At 42.5% G+C, this 23,398-nt stretch overlaps 1 protein-coding gene and 1 long non-coding RNA gene across 14 annotated transcripts in view; one reads left to right on the top strand and one right to left on the bottom strand.

The window, feature by feature from the left end:
• The window catches only part of IRAG1 (inositol 1,4,5-triphosphate receptor associated 1), a 108,889-nt gene that overhangs the window by 72,178 nt on the left and 13,313 nt on the right, over nucleotides 1-23,398 (top strand). For all 13 annotated transcript variants that reach the window (XM_074335980.1, XM_074335978.1, XM_074335987.1 and 10 more), the window contains 7 exons: nucleotides 3,729-3,759; nucleotides 5,116-5,256; nucleotides 5,741-5,872; nucleotides 7,911-8,052; nucleotides 15,086-15,135; nucleotides 15,656-15,763; nucleotides 17,673-17,740. In XM_074335980.1, coding sequence (XP_074192081.1) covers nucleotides 3,729-3,759; nucleotides 5,116-5,256; nucleotides 5,741-5,872; nucleotides 7,911-8,052; nucleotides 15,086-15,135; nucleotides 15,656-15,763; nucleotides 17,673-17,740 — 672 coding nt within the window. The remainder of the gene's footprint in view (nucleotides 1-3,728; nucleotides 3,760-5,115; nucleotides 5,257-5,740; nucleotides 5,873-7,910; nucleotides 8,053-15,085; nucleotides 15,136-15,655; nucleotides 15,764-17,672; nucleotides 17,741-23,398) is intronic.
• Nucleotides 9,394-23,398, bottom strand: part of LOC141572234 (uncharacterized) — a 78,962-nt gene continuing 64,957 nt past the window's right edge. Inside the window, exon 3 of the long non-coding RNA XR_012497510.1 lies at nucleotides 9,394-10,184. This is a non-coding gene — a long non-coding RNA (uncharacterized LOC141572234). The remainder of the gene's footprint in view (nucleotides 10,185-23,398) is intronic.

The following is a 23,398-nucleotide window of genomic DNA, read 5'->3' as shown; positions in this document are numbered from 1 at the left end:
TCCTTCCCCCAGCAGACACATGGGAAGATTACACTTGAGTTTTAATATGCAGACGGAGTTTGTTTCATATTCCTTGTGAACTACATGAATTGGGGTTGGACCATATGAGAAAGGAACTCATGGAGTCAGCAAGCTGAATGGGTTCAGTGGAAAAACCAGGTCTAGAACCCAAATTAGGGAAATGGTGAGTGGTTGGTTAACAAGAGTGCAAAGAGGAGATGTCACTGGATAAGGTATCCCGGGGTCAAACACCAACAGGAGAAATAAATGGGCATTTAATCAACAAATATTTATTGAGTGCCCGCGATGTGCCAGATATTAGAATGGAGAACAAGCAGACACAGTGCCTGTTCTCATGGTGCTTACAATCTGGGTGGGGAGACAAATAATACTGCAGTAGCCAAATGAATGATTTTAGATGGCAGAGCTGCTAGGAAGACCACAGAACAGGCACGTACAGAGAACGACATGGGAGTGGAACACTGGGTAGGGTCAAGGAAGTCCTCTGTGATAACGTTGTTATTAAGTTGAGACACGCAAAGGACAAAAAGAAGTCATCCATGCAAAGATTTCAGGGGAAAAATTTCCAGACAGAAAGCACAGTAATTTCAACAAATTGTGCTGGGATGGCTGGATAGCCACAGCAAAAGAGTAAAGTCAGACGCTACCTGACACAATACACAAATATGGATCATAGTTCTAAATGTAAGAGCTAATCCTATAAACTATTAAAAGAAAATATAAGAGCAACTCTTCATGACCTTGGGTTGTTAGTCCATGGTTTCTTAGATATGACAACACAAGCACAAGAACTAGAGAAAAATATAGATGAATGGTATTTCATCAAAATTCAAAATTTGTGATATAAACAATACCATCAAGAAAGTGAAAAAAAAAACAAGCCATAGAATGGAAGAAAATATTTGCAAATCATGTACTGATAAGAGACTTATTTCCAGAACATATAAAGAACTCTTGTAATGCAATAAAAAGACAACTAATTTTTTTTAAATGGGCAAGAGATTTAAGTAGACATTTCTTCAGAGGATATATATGAGGAGTCAAATAAGCACATGAAAAGATGTGCAACATCATTAGTGAGTAGGAAAATGCAAATCAAAATGATAGTATGATGCCATTTTACTGGATAACCATCCACGAGAATGGTTATGATAAAAACGATGAACAATGACAAGTGTTGGTGAGGATGTGGAGAACTTGGAATCCTCAGTTAAATGGTGCAGCCACTTTAACAGTTTGGGAGTTCTTCAGAAAGCCATATGTTGAGTTACCATATGGCCCAGCAATTCCACTTCTAGGCATATAACAAAGAGAAATGAAAGTATATGTCCACACAAAAACTTGTATGTGAATGTTCAGTAACAGCACTTTCATAATAGCCAAAAAGTGGGAACAACCCAAATGTCCATCAACTGATGAATGAATAAATAAAACGTGATATATTTATACAATGGAATATTATTCAGCCATAAAAATAAAGTACTGATGTATACTACCATGCGAATAAACTTTGAAGACATTATTTTAAGTGAAAGAAGCCAGTCACAAAAGACTGCATGTTGTATGATGCCATTTATGTGAAATATCCAGAATAGGGAAATCCAGAAACAGAAAGTAGATTAGTGGTTGGCTGGGGATGGGAGTTGGGGGAGACGGAGAGTGACGGTTAACGATTATGGAGTTTCTTTTGGGGATGGTGAAAAATTTCTAAAATTGACTGTAGCGATAGTTGTACAATTATATGAATATACTAAAAACTACCAAACTATAAGTCTAAAAAGGGTAAATTTTATAATATGTGAATTATATTTTAATAAAGCTGTTACAAAAGAAAGTGAAAAAAAGGAAACAACTATAAATGCAAAGTCCCTAGGGCCCCAGCGAGGTAAGTGTTGGAGGAACAGAATGGCAATGTGGCTGGACAGTGGGAAGGGCAGAATCTAACGGGCTGGTTCACAGAGGGCCTTGATTTTATTCTAAGGCCTCATAAGGGAGTTTGAATGCGGAGGCAGGGGATGCCATCCGTGGCGGTCTACTTGGACATCCCTGCTAGGCCTCTGTCTTTTTGGAAGCCCGTAGCTGTGTCCCCTAGCTGCCGATGCCAGTTTACAAGGCATAGCTGTCGGCCTCAGGAGCTGGCCGTCTCATGGGGCTTCTTTACTGAAATCACACCTCCCTGAATCCTCAGGGCTTTGTACAGTTTTGTTATCTTTTTTCTTAAGTGTGTTCTATAGCAAAAAAAAAAAAAAAAAAAAAAAAAAAGGGCAGCAGAATGATGAGTCATCAAAATAGAAAAATAAATTTGGTTAACAAGTGATAAAAATATGTACATTTTACATAATATCCTAACAAAACCAGGAGTCAAAAGCAAGTTCAATGAGTTTTGATAAATCATGTAAGCAATCTTTGCATGCTCTATAAGAGAGTTAAGATTACGTTGGCTGGACCGCAGAGGAAAGGGCCTGACGGGTGGGGTCGTGATAAGAACTATAAGCATCAAACATCCTTGCAGTTGTTTATCCCGTGCTCTGTATGTACTCTGCTGACTTGCTGGCCATGGGCTCTTGTTGCCTCATCCTGACAGGAAGGCTCTCACAGTCCCTTGTTAGGGTGAGAACCAGCCCCTTACAGAGACAGCTGACCCCTACCTCTGCTCCTGGGGTCCCTCCACACCTGTCAAAGGGAGGAAGCTGTGTTTCCTGAGAGTCTTATCAATGGCACACTCTGTTGCCAAGTCCTGTGACGCTGGTAGGACTCCTCCCAGTCCTTCTGCCCCAGCACAGGAAAGGGCCCATGTGTTATTTACATTGTCCGGGTTTCAGAACAGGGCTAGCTTTAGTTACCAGCAACAGCAACACAGAAGGAGCATGCAGATAAAAGAACTGCTTGCTGTGGGACCCACACGCGACAAGGAACCTCTCAGAATGACACCTCTGTGCTTGCTGCGACTTTCGTGCCAGATCTCTGATTCCAGCTGTTATAAGTGGTTCTCACTGTGGAGAAGAGCTCTGGCCATTCTTTTCTACCTTTTATTCTCTGGCCCACATGCATCCTTGTCACAACCCTCAGAGACAGGAGGGTCAGGCTTTGCAGGAAGGCCCGGGTAGCCCTCAGATGTATACAGTTTACAGAGTACGTAGCACGTGCATTTTCTTATTAAGTCCTCAAAACAAGCCTGTGAGTGAGTCATAGTAGCTAACATCTCCCAAGTGCCTACTGAGTGTGGATGTCATATGTATATACACGTGTGTGTACACACACATGTACAGACACGTTTACACATAAATGTGTGGATATCATATGTGTGTGAATATATGTACACACACATATATACTTATACATACATATGTATATACATATATTACTTATAAGACTCCTGTAAAGTAGGTATTATTATTCCCATTTTACAAATGAGCCAACAGAGCGATTAAAATAACTTGTCCAAAGTCACGGATAGTAGAGGCACTAGTGGAGAACTGACCCCAGTATCTAATATTTTCCACCACACTTCCTCTGTAGGATTCAATATCTAGTAGAATCTCTCACAGATTATAGCTCACACAAAGCATACCCTGAATCTTTTCCATCTCATCAACTCCCCTTACTCCATTCCTGGAAACATATGGTCTGCTGGTTTTTCAAAGTCACCTCTTGGTTCATTTCATAGGTTGGATAAAGTTCATTTGCATGTCTTTTCTTTTTCACAGTGCCCCTCCACTCACTGAGAAAGAAGTTGAGGTAAGTAACTCCAGTGCTTTATGAAATTATGAAGCCTGGGCTTGATTGGGTTTTATTCACACTTTCGTTAAGGGGATAATCCCAGTATGGAGAACTAAACATTACACACTATTGATAAACTTAGCTGGAGTGAGGCTTGGGTAGGACAGAGAATCCCCACCCACTGACATTGGTAAAGGCAGCCCCTGGGAGGTTTGTTTAACGGCCAGCTTCTGTCCTCAGATGGATACTGACACAATCAGTACTCAGCACAGTGACAGTAGCACAGGCTTTGGTATCAGACCATCCATGGTTGAATCCTGGCTCTGCTACTCTCTGTGTCACCTTGAACAAGTAATGACTCTCTGGACTCAGTCTCTTTACCAATATATGGATACAACAGTTCCTATCAAGAGGGTTGTTGTGGGATTAAATGAGCTAAGGTGCATAAAACTCATAGCAGTGCTGGCATACAGTAGATGCTGAGTAAAGAATAGCTTTCAATATTGTGATCATCACTGGGTCAGTTCAGCACCTTCGGTTCTCTGTCTGGAGATGTCTGCCCACTCTGGGCCTTGGTACATGAACTTCAGAGGCTCAGGCAGAGTTGGCTCACCCCAACAGTGTGAGTCTGCTACCACTTGACTCAGGCCGGGCAATGAAGGCTGTAAAACTGAAGGCCAGTGCTTGCTTCCTGTGTAGAGTCCATCTGTCTATTTCTCCTCCCCAGTAGTTTCCTATTATTCCAGGAGTTCCATGTCTGATCAACGCCACCTTTCAAAGTTCATTCATGCAGGCTGCATTTTTAGCATGGAATATTTGTTCCAGAAAGCTTCTCCCGACAGACTCATACCTGGCCTTCTTTAATTTCCTGGCAGCTTCTTAGAGCTGTTTTCAATATAGGATTTGGAATACTCAGGCAAGATGCTGGTTGAAGTTTGCTTTAAGTCAACAAGACTTACATCTCTAATTTTCATTACAGTGGTTTCACGTGAAACCTCCAAACTCCACATGCAATAAATCCTAGCATGAATCCAGACTGCTTACACAATCAGCTATGTTGGCCCTCGTTTATCTAAACCAAAATACAGGATGTTATTTTCTTGAAGTTAAGGGAAAAGCAAAGTGTTATTCTCTTATTATTTCTCAGTAAAACGCATTTGGTCTTCTGGTCCTGGGAAGGACCGTACATGGACCTCCAGTTACTATTTCACTGTCGTTTGTGAAGTTGACTATGAAGGGAGAGTTTCACATGTATGGCTGCTTTGGTGACGGGTTCCAGGCTGATGTAAAATGCTCATGCAAGAAACATACCTGCAGCCTTGTTCCCTGCAATAGCTCCTCCTAGCACCTCTCCTACACTCTTGTTCCCAACAGAACGTGTTTGTACAACTGTCCTTGGCCTTTAGAAATGACAGCTACACCCTGGAATCTAGAATTAACCAGGCTGAAAGGGAACGCAACCTGACAGAGGAAAACACTGAGAAGGAACTGGAAAACTTCAAAGCTTCCCTTACGGTAATTGTGGAACCTGGCGGGGGAATCCTTGGAGGAGGGACTGTCACCAAGGACTGTGCCGGGTATCCTGCTTTTCTCAGTCACCAAGTAGAGTCTCCTGAAATGAGAAATCAGGCCAAGGCCGAGCCAGCCAGTCTTCCTGAGTGCTGGAAGTAGCTGAGGCAGGGATTCCGAAGGCCTGGTTACCTCAGAGCTGTGTACGGTCTCTGAGCCCTTGCGAGCTTCTCAGGACAAGGCTGGGTGACCTGGGATGGCAAAGGGAGCTCCTTGGCAACCAGAGACCTGGGTGTGATTTCCTGCTTTCAGGCCAGCCAGGTGGAGTGTGTCCACATTGGGCTTTTCCAATCCCCAGAAGAAGTTATAGCCCAGGCCCTGCAGAGGTCATGCCTCTCGGGCAGGATGGGGACCAGGGCTTACCCTGTGTGAGCCCAAGTCATGTCGTGGTATGTGAGGACCCTGAATGATATTCCTTCTCATTCCTTAGTCCTCCGCTTCACTCTGGCACCACAGTGAGCACCGGGAGACCTACCAGAAGCTGCTGGAGGACATCGCTGTCTTGCACCGCCTGGCTGCCCGCCTCTCCAGCCGAGCTGAGATGGTGGGGGCCGTCCGCCAGGTGAGCCTTGCCCTCGCCAGGTCCCAGCCCTGCTGACTGGCTCTGTTCCACCCACAGTGACCAGAGCAATGATGTAAGCAGCGACAACCACACGGACCACTTACTGATAGCTTCCTCTGCACATTATTGCGGGTTTTCCAGAGAATTTTTGGTGGACCGCTAAACCTTTGAGTGTTCCTTCGAAAATCTTTCTGTGGACACATAAGTGTGGGAACTACTACACACTCCCTTCCTTTCTTGGAGAGTCCTAAAGCATAATGGCATAATCAAGCCTTTGAGAGTCTTATAGTGAAGAAGCTTCTTTAGGTTTATCTCTGTATTTCCCAAATGTATTTGATTGAAGAACCATCTCCCCTTTTTATTTTTCCTCACAAAATACCTATTTAATTCCCATGGAACTAGTATTTGGCAAAACATGCTTTATGAAAAACTGCTTTATTTCTTTGTATCCTCCTAGCAACCCTGTAAAGTAAATATCCTTATCCCCTGATGAAGACATGAAGTCTCAGAAAGGTAATAGCACCAGGCGTGGCAGACTGGGGTGCCGGCCCAGGGCTGGCTCCCTCTCAGCCGTGTGGAGGTCCTGAAGCACACAGAACACTGTCCTGATCCCGGATGGTGTCTGGGGATCAGATGGCCTAACGTCAATTCTGGGCTCCACTGGCGTTCACCATGTGGCCTTGGGCCAGTTACTGAGCTCTCTGTGCTCCAGCTTCTCCAACCGTAAAATGCGGGTGATGATAGTATCTGCCATGTAGGGGTGCTGTCATACTGGTAAAGCCCCTGGATGCTGTTATCACTGCTGCTATTGCCGTGGACTTGAGTCCTGTTGCATTGGTTTCATCAGCGGGGTATTCCCGGGGCACAATCCCAGGCAGTTCCCATAGAACAAAAGGAAGACACGCCACTGGCTGTCCCACCCCTGGTTTTCTTCTGGGGAAAGAGCACTTGACTCAGCAGTAGCACCCAGGAAGCCACTCCAGCTGGGAGTAGCCACAAAGGGAGAGTTCAAAGGAAGTAGCTCAGGACATGGTCATGAGCGTGTCCCTCTGTGGCTAGGTAGGCCCTGGGCTAGGCTGTCTGAGTGATCCAAGGAGTACAAGCAGAGAGAAATCTTTCATTTTCTGTACAGCCCTCCCAAACATCTTTCTAGGCCACGCGTTGTTCACTCCAGTCTTCACCTTTCTCCAATGGCTTCCCCACCTCTAGCTTCTGAGTCTCAGTCCTCACCTTCTTTCAAATTCCACCAGACTTGTTCAAACATTTGTTCTCTCTTTCCTTATTGCTCTTAACACCACCAGTCTCACTCCCGTCAGTCTAATCTCCACTGGTGGCCTAATTATGTCACTCCCTTCCTTTAAGACTGTCCATGGCTCCCCTTTGCAGAAAAAGTCCAAATTCCTTAGTCTAGCATTCAAGGTCCATCACAACCCAGCCCTAAGTACCTTTACTTCCTGTGAACAAATCCAACCCAACTGCTTATTGACTCCTACATAAGCAGGCTGACCTGTACTTTCCTGGTTTTCCAGACAGTCCTGGTATATGCCTATTGTCCCAGCATTATTCCTAATTGCTCCCTCTTTTCTCTCCAAATGATTCCTGTTTGGAGGATAAGTCCTTACCTAGATACCAGCCCTGTGGTTTCCTACCTCTGGACCCTCTTGGAACTCCTTGGCCTGAATGTTCTTTGTCCCTCCTGCCCATATCTTGTAAATTCCCAGATGCTGCCAACACCCTACAGCCACTTCACTGCAACTCCATGAAGCCTTCCTGACATTCTCTGCAAGCAGAGATGACTCTCTCCCACCTGCCATCCCCTGAGGCATTATAGCTGTGCTTGTTGTTGTTCTCCAAGTGCAAGTGCCTGAGACACCCCTCTCAGCTTATGTGGCTGGTCAACAAACTCTTAGAGGGCAGAGCCACATCTGATTGGTTCCTGTATCTTTTTTATTCTCCCAGCCCAGAGCCTTGCTCAGAGCAAACAAGTGCCAAGTCTTTCTTGCAGATGCCCATGTGCTCACACTCTCCTTCCCTGCAGGAAAAGCGCATGTCAAAAGCAACAGAGGTGATGATGCAGTATGTGGAGAACCTGAAGAGGACATATGAGAAAGACCACGCAGAGCTCATGGAATTTAAAAAACTTGCAAATCAGAATTCGAGCCGCAGCTGCGGAACCTCTGGTAAGAAACTAGGGTCCTGCCTTCATCTTGGCCCTGTAGTGTGGGTCCCTGATGGCTTTAGGATGGGATCACACCTCTGAGGTGTGATAAAAACATATGGTGAATGTTTAAATTAAAAAAACAATTTGCTACAGTAAAAGACACATTACTATTAATCCTCCTCAAAATACACTTCCTTACTTCAAACACACTTATCCCATTGTTCTTGCCACTTTCTGAAGCAGTTCTGGAAGTCCTCTTTTGTGAATGTCTTTAGTTGCGCTGTCATGGCTGCCTTGATGTCCTGAATCAATTCAAAACATTTGCCTTTCATGGTCATTTTGACTTTGGGGAAGAGCCAGAAGTCGCACGGTGCCAGATCTGGTGAATAAGGTGGATGAGGACACACCATGATGTTTTTATTTGACAGAAATTGCCATATCAGAAACGATGTGTGACACAGAGCCTTTCCAGTGTGATAAAAAAAATACAGTGAACGCTGCTGCCCAGTGCCATCCAATGGAAAGGCAGGGATCTTCAATATGGGAAGTGGCGCATTAAACCTGTAACAATGTGTGACAAGTTTCCATTTCTTCAATGTAGTCAGTCGGGTGTGAGCTATGGTTGAGAGAAGGTTTGTTTTAAAGTGCACTGTAAATCATGGATCATGAACAACACATTAACATGAAATGGGCAAATGGTTTCATCCTCCATCATGACAATGTTCCATGTCACACATCACTTCTGGTACAACAGTTTCTGTCAACTAAAAACATTATGGTGTTACCTCACCCATCTTATTCACTGGATCTGGCAATGTGTGACTTCTGGCTCTTCCCCAAAGTCAAAATGATTTAGGACATCGAGGCAGCCACGACTGTGCAACTAAAGACACTCATGAAAGAGGACTTCCAGACTGTTTCAGAAAGTGGCAAGAAGGATGGGATAAGTATATTCGAAGTGAGGGGGAGTATTTTGAGGGGAATTAATGGTAATATGTCTTCTATTGTAATAAATTTTTTTATTTAAACATTCACCATATATTTTGATCACACCTCATATCAGGGCAGCCCCAGGACCTATTTCAGGTTGAGCAAGGTTCATGGCCCCTCCCAATGCTGCCCACAGGGGCCTCACAGCAGGTGCTCCAGTGAGCCTGAGGGCCTGGAACCAGTAAACACAAATGGTCCCAGAGAGACTCCTGACTCCTGACACAATTAACCAGAGCAGCTCACCACTAACATGAAGCCCACAGGCTGCAAGAGCTCTCTCTACTTTGTGAAACAACAGACCCCAGACCCTTTGTGTTTTGGGGGTCCCCTTTTAGGCAGTACATGTTAAGGAATTTGAACTTTATTTTGGAAAGCATCAGAGATCCAACCAAAGATTTTAGACAGGGAAAGGACATGATCATATATAGAGTTTAGAAAGTACATTACTGGGGCAAAGCCAGCACCAGGGAACCCCACAAAGCTACTATTACAACAGTCAAGGTGAGAGATGACGTCTGAGCAGCGGGGGTGGAGTGAGAGCCTGGCTAAAGAAGATAGGCAAGACAAATGTTTTAAAGAAAGACTCTTAAAAAAAATCTTATACAAATTGTTATCGGAGCACAAAGGAGGTGCCACCTGATTCTGCTTGAGGGAGTCAAGGAAAGTTTTACAGAGGGATGACATCCGGGCAGTGTTTTAAAGTAAAACTAGTTTTCCAGGCATAAGGGGGAAATACATCCCAGGTGGAGAAAACAGCACTTACAGAGGTGTTGGGTTGGGATGGGAAGAACACGAAACAGTTTGATGTGGTTGCAGTGTTGGGTTGTGATGATAACAGGTTGAAGGTGAGACTTGTTAGGCCAGGGCCACAGGCCAGCCTTCTGTCCTTGGGGCAGTGAGGCGTCACTAGTGAGTTCGCGTCACCTGACACGGTCAGACCATATTTTTAGAAGATTTGTCTGACTTCGGAGTGGGTAATGCATGAGGGGAGCGTAGCTGTTGAGGTAAGGAGAGATGAGTTGGGACGCACCTGCAGCAGCCCAACAGGAAGACTGTGCCGGGACCAGGATCTCTCCTTGGGAGCTGCCAATGTTTAGGCTCTGGCTGATGAGAGTGGGTGGTGTTAGCAGGAGAAAACAGACCTTTTAGCAACAGGAATCCCTGTGGAATGCAAACATCCGTGTTACCAAAAGCAGGAGGAGGAAAAGTACAGAAATTATAACAGATGGAGAAACCTTTATAAACAGGAGGTTACACAAGTTTCCTGGGGAATATCAATGATGCTTCCCAGAGTCTGAAGGCCGTGTACACATGTTCCAGACTGTCTGCTTTGGATCTTGGCAGCAAGTCTCCTGACCCACATGCATCTGGGACTCTGACAAATGGCTCTCTGTCAGTGTTGGAAGTTGGGGAAGTTGCCATCATAGAAATCCTAATACGTGGGCTCTCTCATTATTGTCCTGCAAGGTGCAATGTCCCCTGTGAACGACCTTAGCCAAGATTTATGGAATGAGCAGTGAATGAGTCTCATTCCTTGATTCAACAGATGTTTATTGAGCCCCTTTGGTGTGCCCCACATGATACTGGAATACAGAGGTAAGGGGCACAGAGTCCCTGACCCAAAGGAGCTCCCAACCTGTGGGGAGGGCAGGGCCGTGTAGCCAGTGCTGTGACAGAAGCAAGCAGACTTCCAAGGGGAGCACAGCTGAGTTCTACATTCAGTCTGGAAGAGGTGAAAAAATGAATATCATAAGAAGGGAGATGTAGCTGAATCTTGAATGGTGAAGATGTGGTTTTTAGACATTTGTTCCCACTCGAGTTTTTCCAAGCTATACCTCGGCTTGGGCTGGTGCAGAGGGGCCAGCACCCACCCAATAAGTGTGTCCATCAGATATTCCCTGACCATTCCCTAATAGTGTTTGTTTTTAAGCATTTACATAACTTCTGGATATCTTTGTCTTTGCCTGAGACTCTGAAGACTATAGTGAAATAAAAATACCTCTGATTTCAAGAAAGGTGATACACACTTAAAAGGAAAAAAAAACACCTTTTTCTTTTTTTTCCTAAATATGAAACATACTGATTGTCTGCATTTTGTATTATTTCCTTAAGATAGATTTCTAGAAGTAAATACTAGGTCAGGAGAAAGACATAAGGCACTTAAAGCATATTATTTTCAAATAACTCATTGATAGTTCCATTTAACATGTTATCATAATGCTCAATTCATTGTGCCATTGACATTCTTGTCCATTCTTTTTAAAAATATCTTTGACTTTGATGGGTTAAAATTGTATCTCATCTCATTGTTTAATTTGTAGGTTTTGACCTTTCCAAATGTTCACTGGACAATTGTATTTCCACTTTTATACATTCTCTAATTATATCTTTTGTCCACTGGTAAGATTGGTATTTTATTAATTTGTATAAACTCTTCATATATATAGAATATTTTGTTTCTGCTATTTTGGCCAACTGGAAAACTTGAAACCTTTTGACTACAAATACTTTCTGCTGGATAAAATAAAGCAAACATTAGTCCAAAAGAACAGCTGAATCTACAAGAAAAGAAATTGAAGTACTCAAATACAAGAAAAGAAAAGAGAACTGAAACCAAGCTGACCCTGCATCCTCCTTGTGACAAGAGTCAGCCTCAGTTTTCTGGATGCTGAGCTTTTACACTCACATACCATCTGAGATGAGGCCTCAGACAACCATGGCATTGAGTTGATTCTGAGACTCCCATAGAAAGTTAAGACTTTTCCAAGGACTGCATCTTTAAACACAACTTGGACAAGGAAAAGACAAACAGCAGAGAAGCAAATGAAGGAAGTTTGTCTGTTCTACTTGGGCTCTAAGAGGAAAAAAAATTTTATTTTCCTTCCTCATAGGAAAAATGCATGTCTCAAAAGTACATGACAGAAGTGATGATGCAATATGCAGAGAATTTGAAAAGAAGATCACAATGCGAACTCTAGGAACACTGTCAGAAACAAACATAAAACCACTCTGGAGAGACACACCCTCTAAACAAAGCCTCACCGAAGATGAGTTCAGAGTATAGAATTATAAAATACACAAGAAATTAATCCACCATGAGCAAGAATCATCAAACACACCAAACACAACAGGATTATATCTAAAGGACCACAGATAATAAAACATCTGATAATTTTTAAAAACATATGTTTAAAATTATTAGAGACATAAAAGAATGAATCAAAAACATAAAAAATAATATAATTATAAAAAAAAACAATAAAAAAGAACTCCTAGAAATGAAGAATAGAGTCACGGAAATTAAATCAGCAGTGTAGGTGTGGTAGTTACTACAGTTGAGGCTATTCCTCATTATTCCCGATCTCCCCCTGGGCACACTTCTCCATCCCCTTGAAGTTAGGCAAGGCCATGTGACTTGGTGAATAAAATGTGAGCAAAAGGATATGTTTCACCTTTGTGCTGAGGCCTTTAAGAAACTACTATGTGATTTACCCTATGTTCTTTCACCCGAAATGACAATCATCACAGATCTAAAATAGTAGAAGCTCCATTAGCCTGAGTCACGAGTGAGAAAATGCAGAGAGGAGCCTGCTGCCAACCCAGAAGCAAAAGGACATGTAGCATAAGCAAGAAATAAATTTTGTTGTTATAAGCCATGAAGACTTTGGGGTTGTTTATTATGATAGCATAACCTAGCTGATTGGTACAACATTTAAATCAGGCTGGACACAGTTGAGGAAACAATTAGTTAACCAGAAGATAGATTTAAAGAAGTCACCCAAAATGAAGTTCAGAGGGATAAATTGATTAAAAGTACGAAAGAAATGCTATAAGATATGGAATATGGAGAATAGAATGAGAAAGTTCCAAATACATTTAATTGGGAGATTGGTCCATAAGGAGAGAATGGGGGAGAGAAAATATTCACAGGAATTTTCAGAATCTGGAAACCTAAAGAAAGACATGAATCATTGGATTCAGAAAGTACAGAGAATGCCAAGTAGGAGAAATAAAAACACATCAAAGAGAAATTGCAAAACAGCAAAGACAAAGTGAAGATCTTGAAAGTAACCAGAGAGAAGACAGATTATTTACAAAGGAATAACAGTGCTCAATAGCAATAATACCAGAAGTAAAATCTTCAAAGAGGTGAGAGAAAATTCTGCCAACCTAGAGAAAATATAACTAGCTAAATGATCATGCAAGATTGAGGGCTAGGTAAAGATATTTTGAGGCAACAACTGAGAGAGTTTATCTCTCGCAGACTCCTGCCAAGAGAACAACTAAAGGATGTACTTAGGGAAAAAATAAAACTGAGATCAAAAGAAAGTAGGATGCAAAAAAAGAATGGTGATCAAAGACATTTATAAACATGGTAAATCAAAATAAGCATTCACTGTATAAAACAACTAGTATCATAATGAATAATTTGGGACTACAAAAGCAAGGTGAAATAAAAATACTGAGATTGGTATAATTTAAGATTTGGGGTAATTATCATTATTTTAAGGTTTATCCTGGAAAAGAATAGAGATATTAATTAAATTTAAAGTCATGTAAAATGTTAAAAATTTAAGGGGCACACTAAAGATTGGAATTAAAATGTATGTATAACTTCCAAACCAATGTGGGTTAGAAAAAAAATCAATGAAGCACGGTAAATAGAAAATATAAATTAAGATGGTAGAAATATATCAACAATCACAAGAAATATAAACAGCTTAAACTTGTTAATAGAAAAATCTCAGATTAGATTAAGAAAAAATCATCTATGTGCTTTTCAAGAGACACACCTAAGATATATGGATATGAGGAATAAATAAGTATATAGCCTAGATGATATCGGTCAAACTGAATCAAACTGAATTGAGCTTTCAAAAACCTTTCTCTGCACATATTGATGTTTTCGGGTGGCAGCATTATCCAGGTGTGCCTAAACATTTTACAGAATTATATCATTTAATTATGTACTAAGGAGAAAGATATCCTGGAGTGTTGGTTTCCTTTGTTCTGAATAATTTTGTAGATAACATATTGAAACTACTCCTGTCAACAAGTTTCTATTCACTATTGACACTGCTCCTTCATTGCTTATTAATTTCCCTGACTGTACATCCCTTGAATGAGCAAGAAATGACCCAATAAGCCCTGGTATTGCTACAAGCAGTTTTCCTCAGAGATCCCCAAAGTTTAGAGGAAAATCCAAGATGTTACGCAGAGACTGTGCAGTGATGTCAGATGGAGATCAGAGGTCCAAGACTGGGGCTTCTCATAGAGCCCAGAGGACTTAGGATAAAGGTTCTGTTCAAAAAAGTCCCCACTAGGGGCCGGCCCGGTGGCTCAGGCGGTTAGAGCTCCATGCTCCTAACTCCGAAGGCTGCCGGTTCGATTCCCACATGGGCCAGTGGGCTCTCAACCACAAAGGTTGCCGGTTCAACTCAACTCCTAGAGTCCCACAAGGGATGGTGGGCTCCGCCCCCTGCAACTAAGGTTGAACACGACACCTTGAGCTGAGCTGCCTCCCGGATGGCTCAGTTGGTTGGAGTGCAGGCTCTCAACCACAAGGTTGCCAGTTCAATTCCTCGAGTCCTGCAAGGGATGGTGGGCTGTGCCCCCTGCAACTAGCAACTAGCAACGGCAACTGGACCTGGAGCTGAGCTGTGCCCTCCACAACTAAGACTGAAAGAACAACAACTTGAAGCTGAACAGCACCTGAGATTGAAAGGACAACAACTTGACTTGGAGAAAAGGCCTGGAAGTACACACTGTTCCCTAATAAAGTCTTGTTCCCCTTCCCCAATAAAATCTTAAAAACAAAAAAACAAACAAACAAAAAAAACAAACAGTTGAATCAAAAATTATTTTTTAAAAAAAGTCCCCACTATGCAGATAATTGTCTGAGAGAGTGAGGTGTCAAACTCAATGTCCCCAATACCTAGGCTTGTGGGCCACCCTTTGAGGGCCGATTCTGGCCCATAAATACATTGGCTTAGTTTCTGTTCCCTGTGGAGCCTACTCTGAAAACGTACCTGAGTTTTCTTCTCTGTTTCCTCCTGTTGCAGAAGATGGGGTTCCTCGGACAGCACGGTCCATGTCCCTCACGCTGGGAAAGGTATGCATGTTCAAGGAATACCAGGACTCCCAGAGGAAATACAGCAGAAGTTTCCACAGTCACCCAGGAGATCATTCATTCTGGATCCATGGGTGCCAGAGAACCTCTGGACAGAGTCTCTAACTCAGCTTCCTACACCTGCTAGTCACTCCCTCCACGCTTCTCTTGCTCATGGTTTTCCTGACTGTACCTTAAGTGAACATAAAATGATGCATATCTTGGTATTGCCATCATTTTCATACACTATACAGTGGAGGTCGTTTCTGCTCCATTTCTTCAGTATATAATAAGCTAAAAGAAATACATGTTGAGAAGTCACTCACCACTAACAGAAAGTTTGTGTCAACTTTGGCTATTCTCTCCACACCAACCCCCACCACCATCACTACCCCAAAGCCAAAATATGCTGTGAATGTTAGTTATTACCGCGTTAGGAGCAATTAGACATTTTCCAGGCCTTTCTGAACTGCAGGTACTGCTCCCTCCATGACAGTGGACCCAGTCCCTTTTCTTTCTACAGAACATGCCCCGCCGGAGGGTCAGCGTCGCTGTGGTTCCCAAGTTTAATGCCCTGAACCTGCCCAGCCAACCTCCAAGCTCATCACCCATCCCTTCCTTACCAGCCCTGGTGAGTATGATAATGCCTGTCTGCTGGCCCTATTTCACCTCTCCCTCAGGCTCACTAATATGGGGGTGACCTAGAGCCGGGCAGGGTCAACAAGGTGAGGACATTCCCAGCACAGATTCTGAGCTATAGGTTAAAAAGCCCAATAGAAACCACGCTCCATGTCTGCCGGTGCCCTGAGAAGACTTGGTATCCTGGAGTAAGCTGGCATCTTAGAGAGTGTTCCTTACAAGTGGTATCTCTTTTCATGCTTAACAACAACTCTCCAAGGTGGGTATGATTTTTTCCCCATTCTGCTGAGTTGAGCTTTAAACCTTAGGCTCTCTGAATCCAGAGCTTGAATTCTTAGACCCAATGTTATCTAAACTCAATTTATTGCATCATTGTTTACAACAATGAAAAACTGGAAACTACCCAAATGTCCATTAATAAGAGATTGGTTAAATAAATTATGGACATGCCTATAAGGGGTTTCTAAGCAGCTGCTAAAAATAATGATTAAAATATAATTCTTTATTGACATGAAAAATATCCATAATTTATTATTAACAAAGCAATTAAAAACTATATACAAAAAAACCCAGTATATACAGTATAATCTGTTTTGTAGTTTTTTTTAAAAGTGCTATTCTATGTGTAGACATAGAAAATTCTGGAAGAATATATGTAAAACTATTAATAATGGTTATCATTGGACAATGGTAAAACCACAGGTGATTTTTATTTTCTTGATGCCCTTTTATGTTTCTATAAAGAGAATGTATTATTTATAATCAGAAAAAAAAACATTTTAATTTTTTTAAAACAAAGACAGTTCCTACATAACAAAATATTTTCCACATCCCAGGCCTTTGTGAATCTTGTTAATCCTACGTCAAACTTCTAATTCTTTCTCCAGGTGTTTCTCTATGCCCTGTCCATGACCAGCACTACTCTATAAGGAAATAATCTGGTTGTGTAAACAATAGGTGAAGTAAAGTCAAGTTCTATTATGCCAGTAGGTAGCAATAACTCTTCAACTTCTTTCACTTCTTCCTTCCTTGAGCGTGTCCATCCATGAAATCAACATAAACTCCCAAATCTCCCACTAAAACAAAGGAACCTGAACATTTTTTTTGTAAAAAGGAGCTTGAGGAGGAGGGCTAGTTAGTATGTTTTAAAGGACCTATCTCCCGTACTATATTAAATGTATAAATTTTCTAAAAGTATGTATTCCTTTAGACTAGGGGTTGGCAAACGGGCTATACATTAAAATCACGTGGGGTACTATTTAAATGTTCTCCACCCCAAGATTCTGGATTGGAACAGTATTTTAAAAAATCTCCCCCAGGTGATTCTAATGTGCAGCCAGAGTTGAGAACCGTTGTTTAAATCAAATCAAGTGCCACAAAACGATGTGGTAGTCCTAGGGAATTTATTATAAAGACATTTCTAATGGCTTGAGCTTTTAGTAATGACGGGCATCGCCTGAGAACTGTGCTTGGAGCTGTATCTCCAGGGCAGTGATGGGCTTGCATGAATCCATCCCAGGGGCCAGGGGGCCTGCATTTGGTCGGAGGCCCATGGGTACTTAGTCCAAGTCAGTAAACAGGAGACAGAAAAACGGATGGCTCCCCGCCACCATGGAGCCTCAAAATGTAAACTTTTCTTTGCTCAATGAAACTTGGAAGGGAAGGAAAAGTTACAAGATTCATGTGCCCCAAAGGGAAAGAACATGGAAGAAAGGAGGACAGAGAAGGCCTGAGGCATGGGCCAATGTCTGCTCCCAAGTGAAGATTAGAAAGCATGGAGAGTGAGGGAAGGGAAGGAGGAGAAGCCTCAGCAGCCCCTCCGCCCCCAGCATCATCAGAGACCCAGCAGCTCTGGCTTCTTCCTTCCTCGCTGATCCTCAATTCTCCTGTTTTCCATTCAGTCCGAATCACCCAACGGGAAAGGCAACCTACCTGTCGTCACCTCAGCACTGCCTGCACTTTTGGAAAAGTAAGTTTGTCAATTTTCCTCTTTGGGGAAATCTGGGGATCTCTGAGGAAAATTTCCTCAACTTACCTTTTCTCACATCCTCCCTCCCAAAATGCGATGAAAAGCAAATTTAGGTTCTCGAGGAAATGCATAGGACTCTGAGACCCACAAAGATTTCAGACCCAGTTTGCTAAATTCCAGGAAGATACTGTGACTGAGGCCAAGGGTACCATGATCTAAGAAGCCCAGAGAGATGGAAGCCTTCTCTGTTATTTGGGATTCTTTGGACTACAAATAGAGAAAAGCCCCCCACTTAAAGAGGTGGGGCTGCTCCATGTGTGGTACAGGCGGGCCCCAGCTCGGCCGCTCTACGATTTCCTTGCCTCTGCCCACTTTATGTGTTGACTTCATCAGCAGGCTTGTGGCAAATGGCTGCTAGTTCCAGGTATCCTCTCCAGACATGACAATATCTAGAGGAAAAGGGACCATCTCTTCAGGAATCCTTCTTTAGTCTTCCCTGTTATGTTGTTGGCAAATTTGGAACATGATCCTTTTCTAAACCAATCACAGGCTTTGGGAATTGAATAGCCATAATAGTCTTAAACTATCTCCTGGAGATGGAAAGAGAGGGTCAGCTTCCCATGTAGCAAAACGGCTCCATAAAGAGCAAATTCCTAAACAAAATCACATTGCTATTAGGAATTAGGAAGGAGATGAAAATTGCATGGTCAACCAACAGTGTCTGTTACGCCTAACTTTTCTAGGCATCTATGTAATTTGTAGGTTTTTCATCCTTAGCCAGAGCAAGGCAGACTACTTCTACATGCTCTTAGGGGTTTATAACTTGCTTTTCAAATTCTTTCATTTGCTTGCTGGAAAACATCTGGATCACAGCTGCCATGTCTCAGAACTTTCCCCTTGTGTCTTTCCTCACTTTGTAGAACATACACCTCTATTCTTCCTTCTTCCTTGCCTTGAGACAGCTTTAGTTCTTTATTTTCCATTGCTGCTAGAATAGTTTTGCTTGACCTGGAAAGAAATGTCTGCGTTGGGCCCCTTTTTAGTGAAGACAAGCTCCCAAGCTCTCCATCCCCAGACTTAGCCTGTTTTCCTCACCTCTCCGTATATCAGCCACCAACCTGTCCCTCAGTGACTCACCCCACATTAGTCTTGAACTTTGCCCAGCATTTCCTCTCTTTGCCACCTCACCCCACATAAGCTTATAGGTCCTTCATGTCATGTAGGGTGTTTTTGTTTGCTTCTTTGTTTCCTTGTTTTCCTGATCACTACAAGGAAATTGTAAAGGGATGACAAACTAACAACCACACGGAAGTAATCAAGGTTACAAAAATCTTACCAAATCCCTAGTTCGTGGTCTCTGAATCTCTCCAGAAATGGTCACTTATGCCCTGAACGAGAAGCGCACTAAAATTCTCCCTTCCAATCCTGCCTTTGGGTGCAACAACCCCTTCTCCAGGAGGGCCCCCAACAAGGCCTTGTTCCTAACTCTCAACCAAAGAGCCAGTAAAGGCAAAAAATTTATGTCTCCACGCTCCTCCACAGACTAATCATGATGGGGCAGGGCCTGAATGCTCTAGAACTAATGTTCAGGCCAGCTGAGAGTTTCTATCTGAGGTAGTGGGGATCATCAAGAACCTGAGCTATCCCTGGTAGGAGAAAGTGAGGTGCAAAATTGAGGACAGCAGGCAGCAGCACTGAATCAGAAGTAGCAACAAATGAGCATCAATGGTGACATCACCATTCTGAGGTTTCAGAACCAGGAAAGGTACAGACAGAGTGAAGATCGAGGCAACTCAAGAAAGAAGCGCCAAGAAGCTATCTGCAGCTCACTCTTATAGGCTACCCAGAGCGACCACCATCACAGCAGGCATGCTGAGGCTGACTCTCCTGTTGGGAATACACCCAGCCTATAAAGATGGCTGCACAAAGGGGAGGGAGTATTCAGAGGAGGAGGGGTCAGGACTAACAGTAGCTTCCCCCTCTGCATTTCTAAAATATGCTAAGTGGTTTTCATCTGAATTCGTGAAACTGGAAACATTTAACAGATTGCTAAGAGGCTTAACAATAAGACAACAATGAATTCATACCTTCCATTCTAACACAGATAGAGTCGATTCTAGCTACCTTCTCCATAGTGTTACAGAGAAAGAATGCATTATAAGTTAATATACATTACTTTCTAGATTGTTGTATTCAGCTTGATGTTAAAATGATTTCACATTTCCCTAAGCATACAGTGACAACACAGGAAGGGAATTGGCTAAGCAGGTGAAAGATGGTGAAAAGATCAAACTGCCTGTGACTCGTGCTCAAGCAAATACCTGATTGCTGATTGCACTGCCCAATGTGACTTCAGAGAATTCTGCCTTATTCTTGTAGGTCACTTCATAGTAAACTACTCTTTACTCAACAAGGGTCTAGGAACCTATAGACTTAGAGAAAAATACAGAGAGTGATACAGTATCCTCCCTTGGGATACGTCCAAGACTCCCAGTGGAGGCCTGAAACCATGGATAGTACTGAAACCTATATATACTATATTTTTTTCATATATATATATGATGAAGTTTAATTTATAAATTAGGCACTGAAAGAGGTTAACAACAACTAAAAATAAAAAAGAACAATTATAACAATTAACTGTAATAAAAATTATGTGCATGTGGTCTCTCTCTCAAAATATCTCACTGTACTGTACTCACCTCTTCACTTAAAGGAAGCACTTTTCCACTTCTCTTTGACATGTCTGAATTGCCAGCATCACTACTTTTGCACTGTGGGGCCATTATTAGGTAAAATAAGGATTACTTGAACACAAGCACTGTGATATGGTGACAGTCGACCTCCTAAGGGACTGGCAGCGATATACAGTGTGGCTAGGATGGACAAAGGGATGATTCACATCCTAGGCAGGATGGAGCAGGACGACATGAGATTTCATCATCCTACTCTGAACAGCACACAATTTAAAATTTATGAGTTGTTTATTTCTGGAATTTTCCTTGTAATATTTTTGGACTGCAGCTGACTGCAGGTAAACTAAACCACAGAAAGTGAAACCATGGATAAGTGGGGACTACTATATTTAAAGTGTCTTAAATATTAAAACAGACAAAGCTTCCACAAGTAGGAAGCTTTTTCCACTATTTATTCATTGTCTTTCATTCGTTTGACCTTTAATCACCAAGGGCCAGGCAACTAGAATTCACTCAAGGACCTCACGGTCTAATGGGAAAGACAGATGGGAAACAAGCCATTATAATACAGTATGACGGATGATATTATAAGGAAATACAGGTTGCTAAGGGAACAACACACAATAAAATGAGCGCCTTAACACCGATTTTGTATTGTGGGGGAGAGGAGACTCAGAAAATGTTTCCTCTAGGAATTTATTAATACTTTTGAAGTGAAACCTAAAAGTTATACAGTTAACGAGGTGAACTAGAGGTTAACAACATTCCAGGCTCTGAGGTGAGAAAGCATGGAGTAGTCAAGGAATAATAATGATGATGATAACAATAATTACTCTTATTATTTACTGCATGCTTACTTTACGCCAAGTGCTGTTCTAATTGCTTTACATTAATGACCTAATTGAACACTTAGAATAATCCCCTGAGATAGGGATAGTATTAATAGCCCTATTTTATAGATGAGGAAACTGACACTCAGAGAAATCCTCACTTCCTGAGGTTCCACAGCTAATAGATAGCAGAATACGTGCCCTTAACCTCTTAATAGGCCCTCCAACTAGAAGAACAGAATGAAGTTCAGTATGACTGGAGAGAAGAGGGTGGATTTAACAGCTATTTTTGAAAGCGTTCTTGTGAGCTACTGTGAAAGAACCTGGCTGGCTGTTGAGTAGAGGGGGCAGAGGGTGGAAGCAGAGGACATATGTGGAACCATTCACTGGGGGATCAGCAAAGCCACGATATGGATGACATACAGGGCTGGTTTCATAACAGGCACCATGATGCTGATAAATCACAGAACAATTTTAACTATAATCTCTAAAATCGCCATTTTTCCTACACTTCTGAAGCAACCAGGGTAAGCTGCTTCAAGGTTTCACATGACATCAAATACGCGCAGTAAGCAACTCCCCTTTCCTGAGAGTAATTCTGGATGAATTAGCCTTCAGTCAGCTAGTAGTGGACCTGAGAACTCTGCTGCTGGGTGACAGGGAGGAGGGAAGTTCTTCCAGCTCAGGTCCACTGGGCTGGGCCTGTCTGAGGGAGCTGTGGCAGTCAGGGTGGCTTAGAGACATAGCTGAGCCCAAGAAGGTAAGATCTGTCCATTGGAAAGGAGACTCTAATATACCGGCTGGTCAAGCAACACATTTTGACTAAACAGCCCTCAAATTACTGAGACCTAAGCATAAGTGACAAACACTGTTGACCCGGTGGACATGAGAGAACAATGGGTCTGAGTTTAATGAGTTATCTTAGAAAGCACACAAGATTTTAGTCTGGGAATAGATGCCAAGATCCTTGAGCGTTTGGCCCAGAAATCCCTAGGGTGGGCACAGGCTGTGCCCAGCTCCAAGTTTACAGCCATGAATAGAGATTCCTTCAGTCCAACCCAAACACTGCGTTCTCAGGAAATAGACATTTACAGAGAGGCTCTACCCATTTTACAAGATTAATAGGCAGGGACTGGATGAGCCATCGTGAAGTCAATGTAACTCAACAACACTTAAAGGCACTTACTGTGCCAGCACCATTCTAACTCACACCGCCCTCCTCCCCGCGATCACAGTCACGTGGAGGGATGGGCATGTATAAAACACAAAAATGCCCTATCTCCAAGTTATGCTGCAACAGAGGTGCTGTGAGGAGGGAGAGATCAAATTCAACCAGAGGGTGTAGGAGAGAGGTACACACTGGCAAAGATTCCACAGAGGAGAAGGCATTGAGCTGAGGTTTCACAACAAGGCACAGGAAAAACTTCCAGGTAGTTGAAGAAAATATTTCAGGAACTGAAATCAGTTTAGATCTCAGTCTAGAGTTCAGGAGATAACAGCAAACATTTTACATATTGTGTATTTCCCCTATTTCCCATCCTATCCCAGTATTAAACCAAAGGTTCTCCTAACCCATCTCATGTTAAACAGTTTTCAACTACAAGTTTGTGTGTGTGTGTGTGTGTGTGTGTGTGTGTGTATGTATATACTTACAAGAAGCGGAGTACAGCATCAGGAATAGAGATAGTGGAAATGTAATGACTCTGTGCAATGTCAGAGGGATAGTGGATGGGGGGAGGAGGGTTCACACAGTGTGAGGGATATAAATGATAAACATCTAAGTATTACTTTGTCTTGTGTACCTGAAACTAATAAATAAAAAAAAAGGTAAAAAAAAAAAAAAAAAAAAAAAAAGATTCCCTGGAACCCCACACACTGCTCAGAGCCCCAGGAAAAGACTTCTGTTGAAAGGGAGGGCTTAAGGAGGTGTGGAAATTGTATTTTGACACGAATAGAAGACCAAGGTGAAAGTCCCAACCAGGCCCACCAACCACCAATAATGTGAACTTAAGCAAGTCACTTAATCAACCTGAACTTGAGTTTCTCATCTTTCAAATGGGGTAATAAATACCCCACGTGGTGGGAGATACTGTAGTGCAGTCAAGAGCATGGGCAGGTGTCAGACTGAACAG

Source organism: Rhinolophus sinicus, linkage group LG06, assembly GCF_036562045.2.
Source record: "Rhinolophus sinicus isolate RSC01 linkage group LG06, ASM3656204v1, whole genome shotgun sequence".
Taxonomy (NCBI): Eukaryota; Metazoa; Chordata; class Mammalia; order Chiroptera; family Rhinolophidae; genus Rhinolophus; species Rhinolophus sinicus.
Note: the sequence above shows the minus strand (reverse complement) of the source record. Positions and strands in the feature narration are given on the sequence as shown.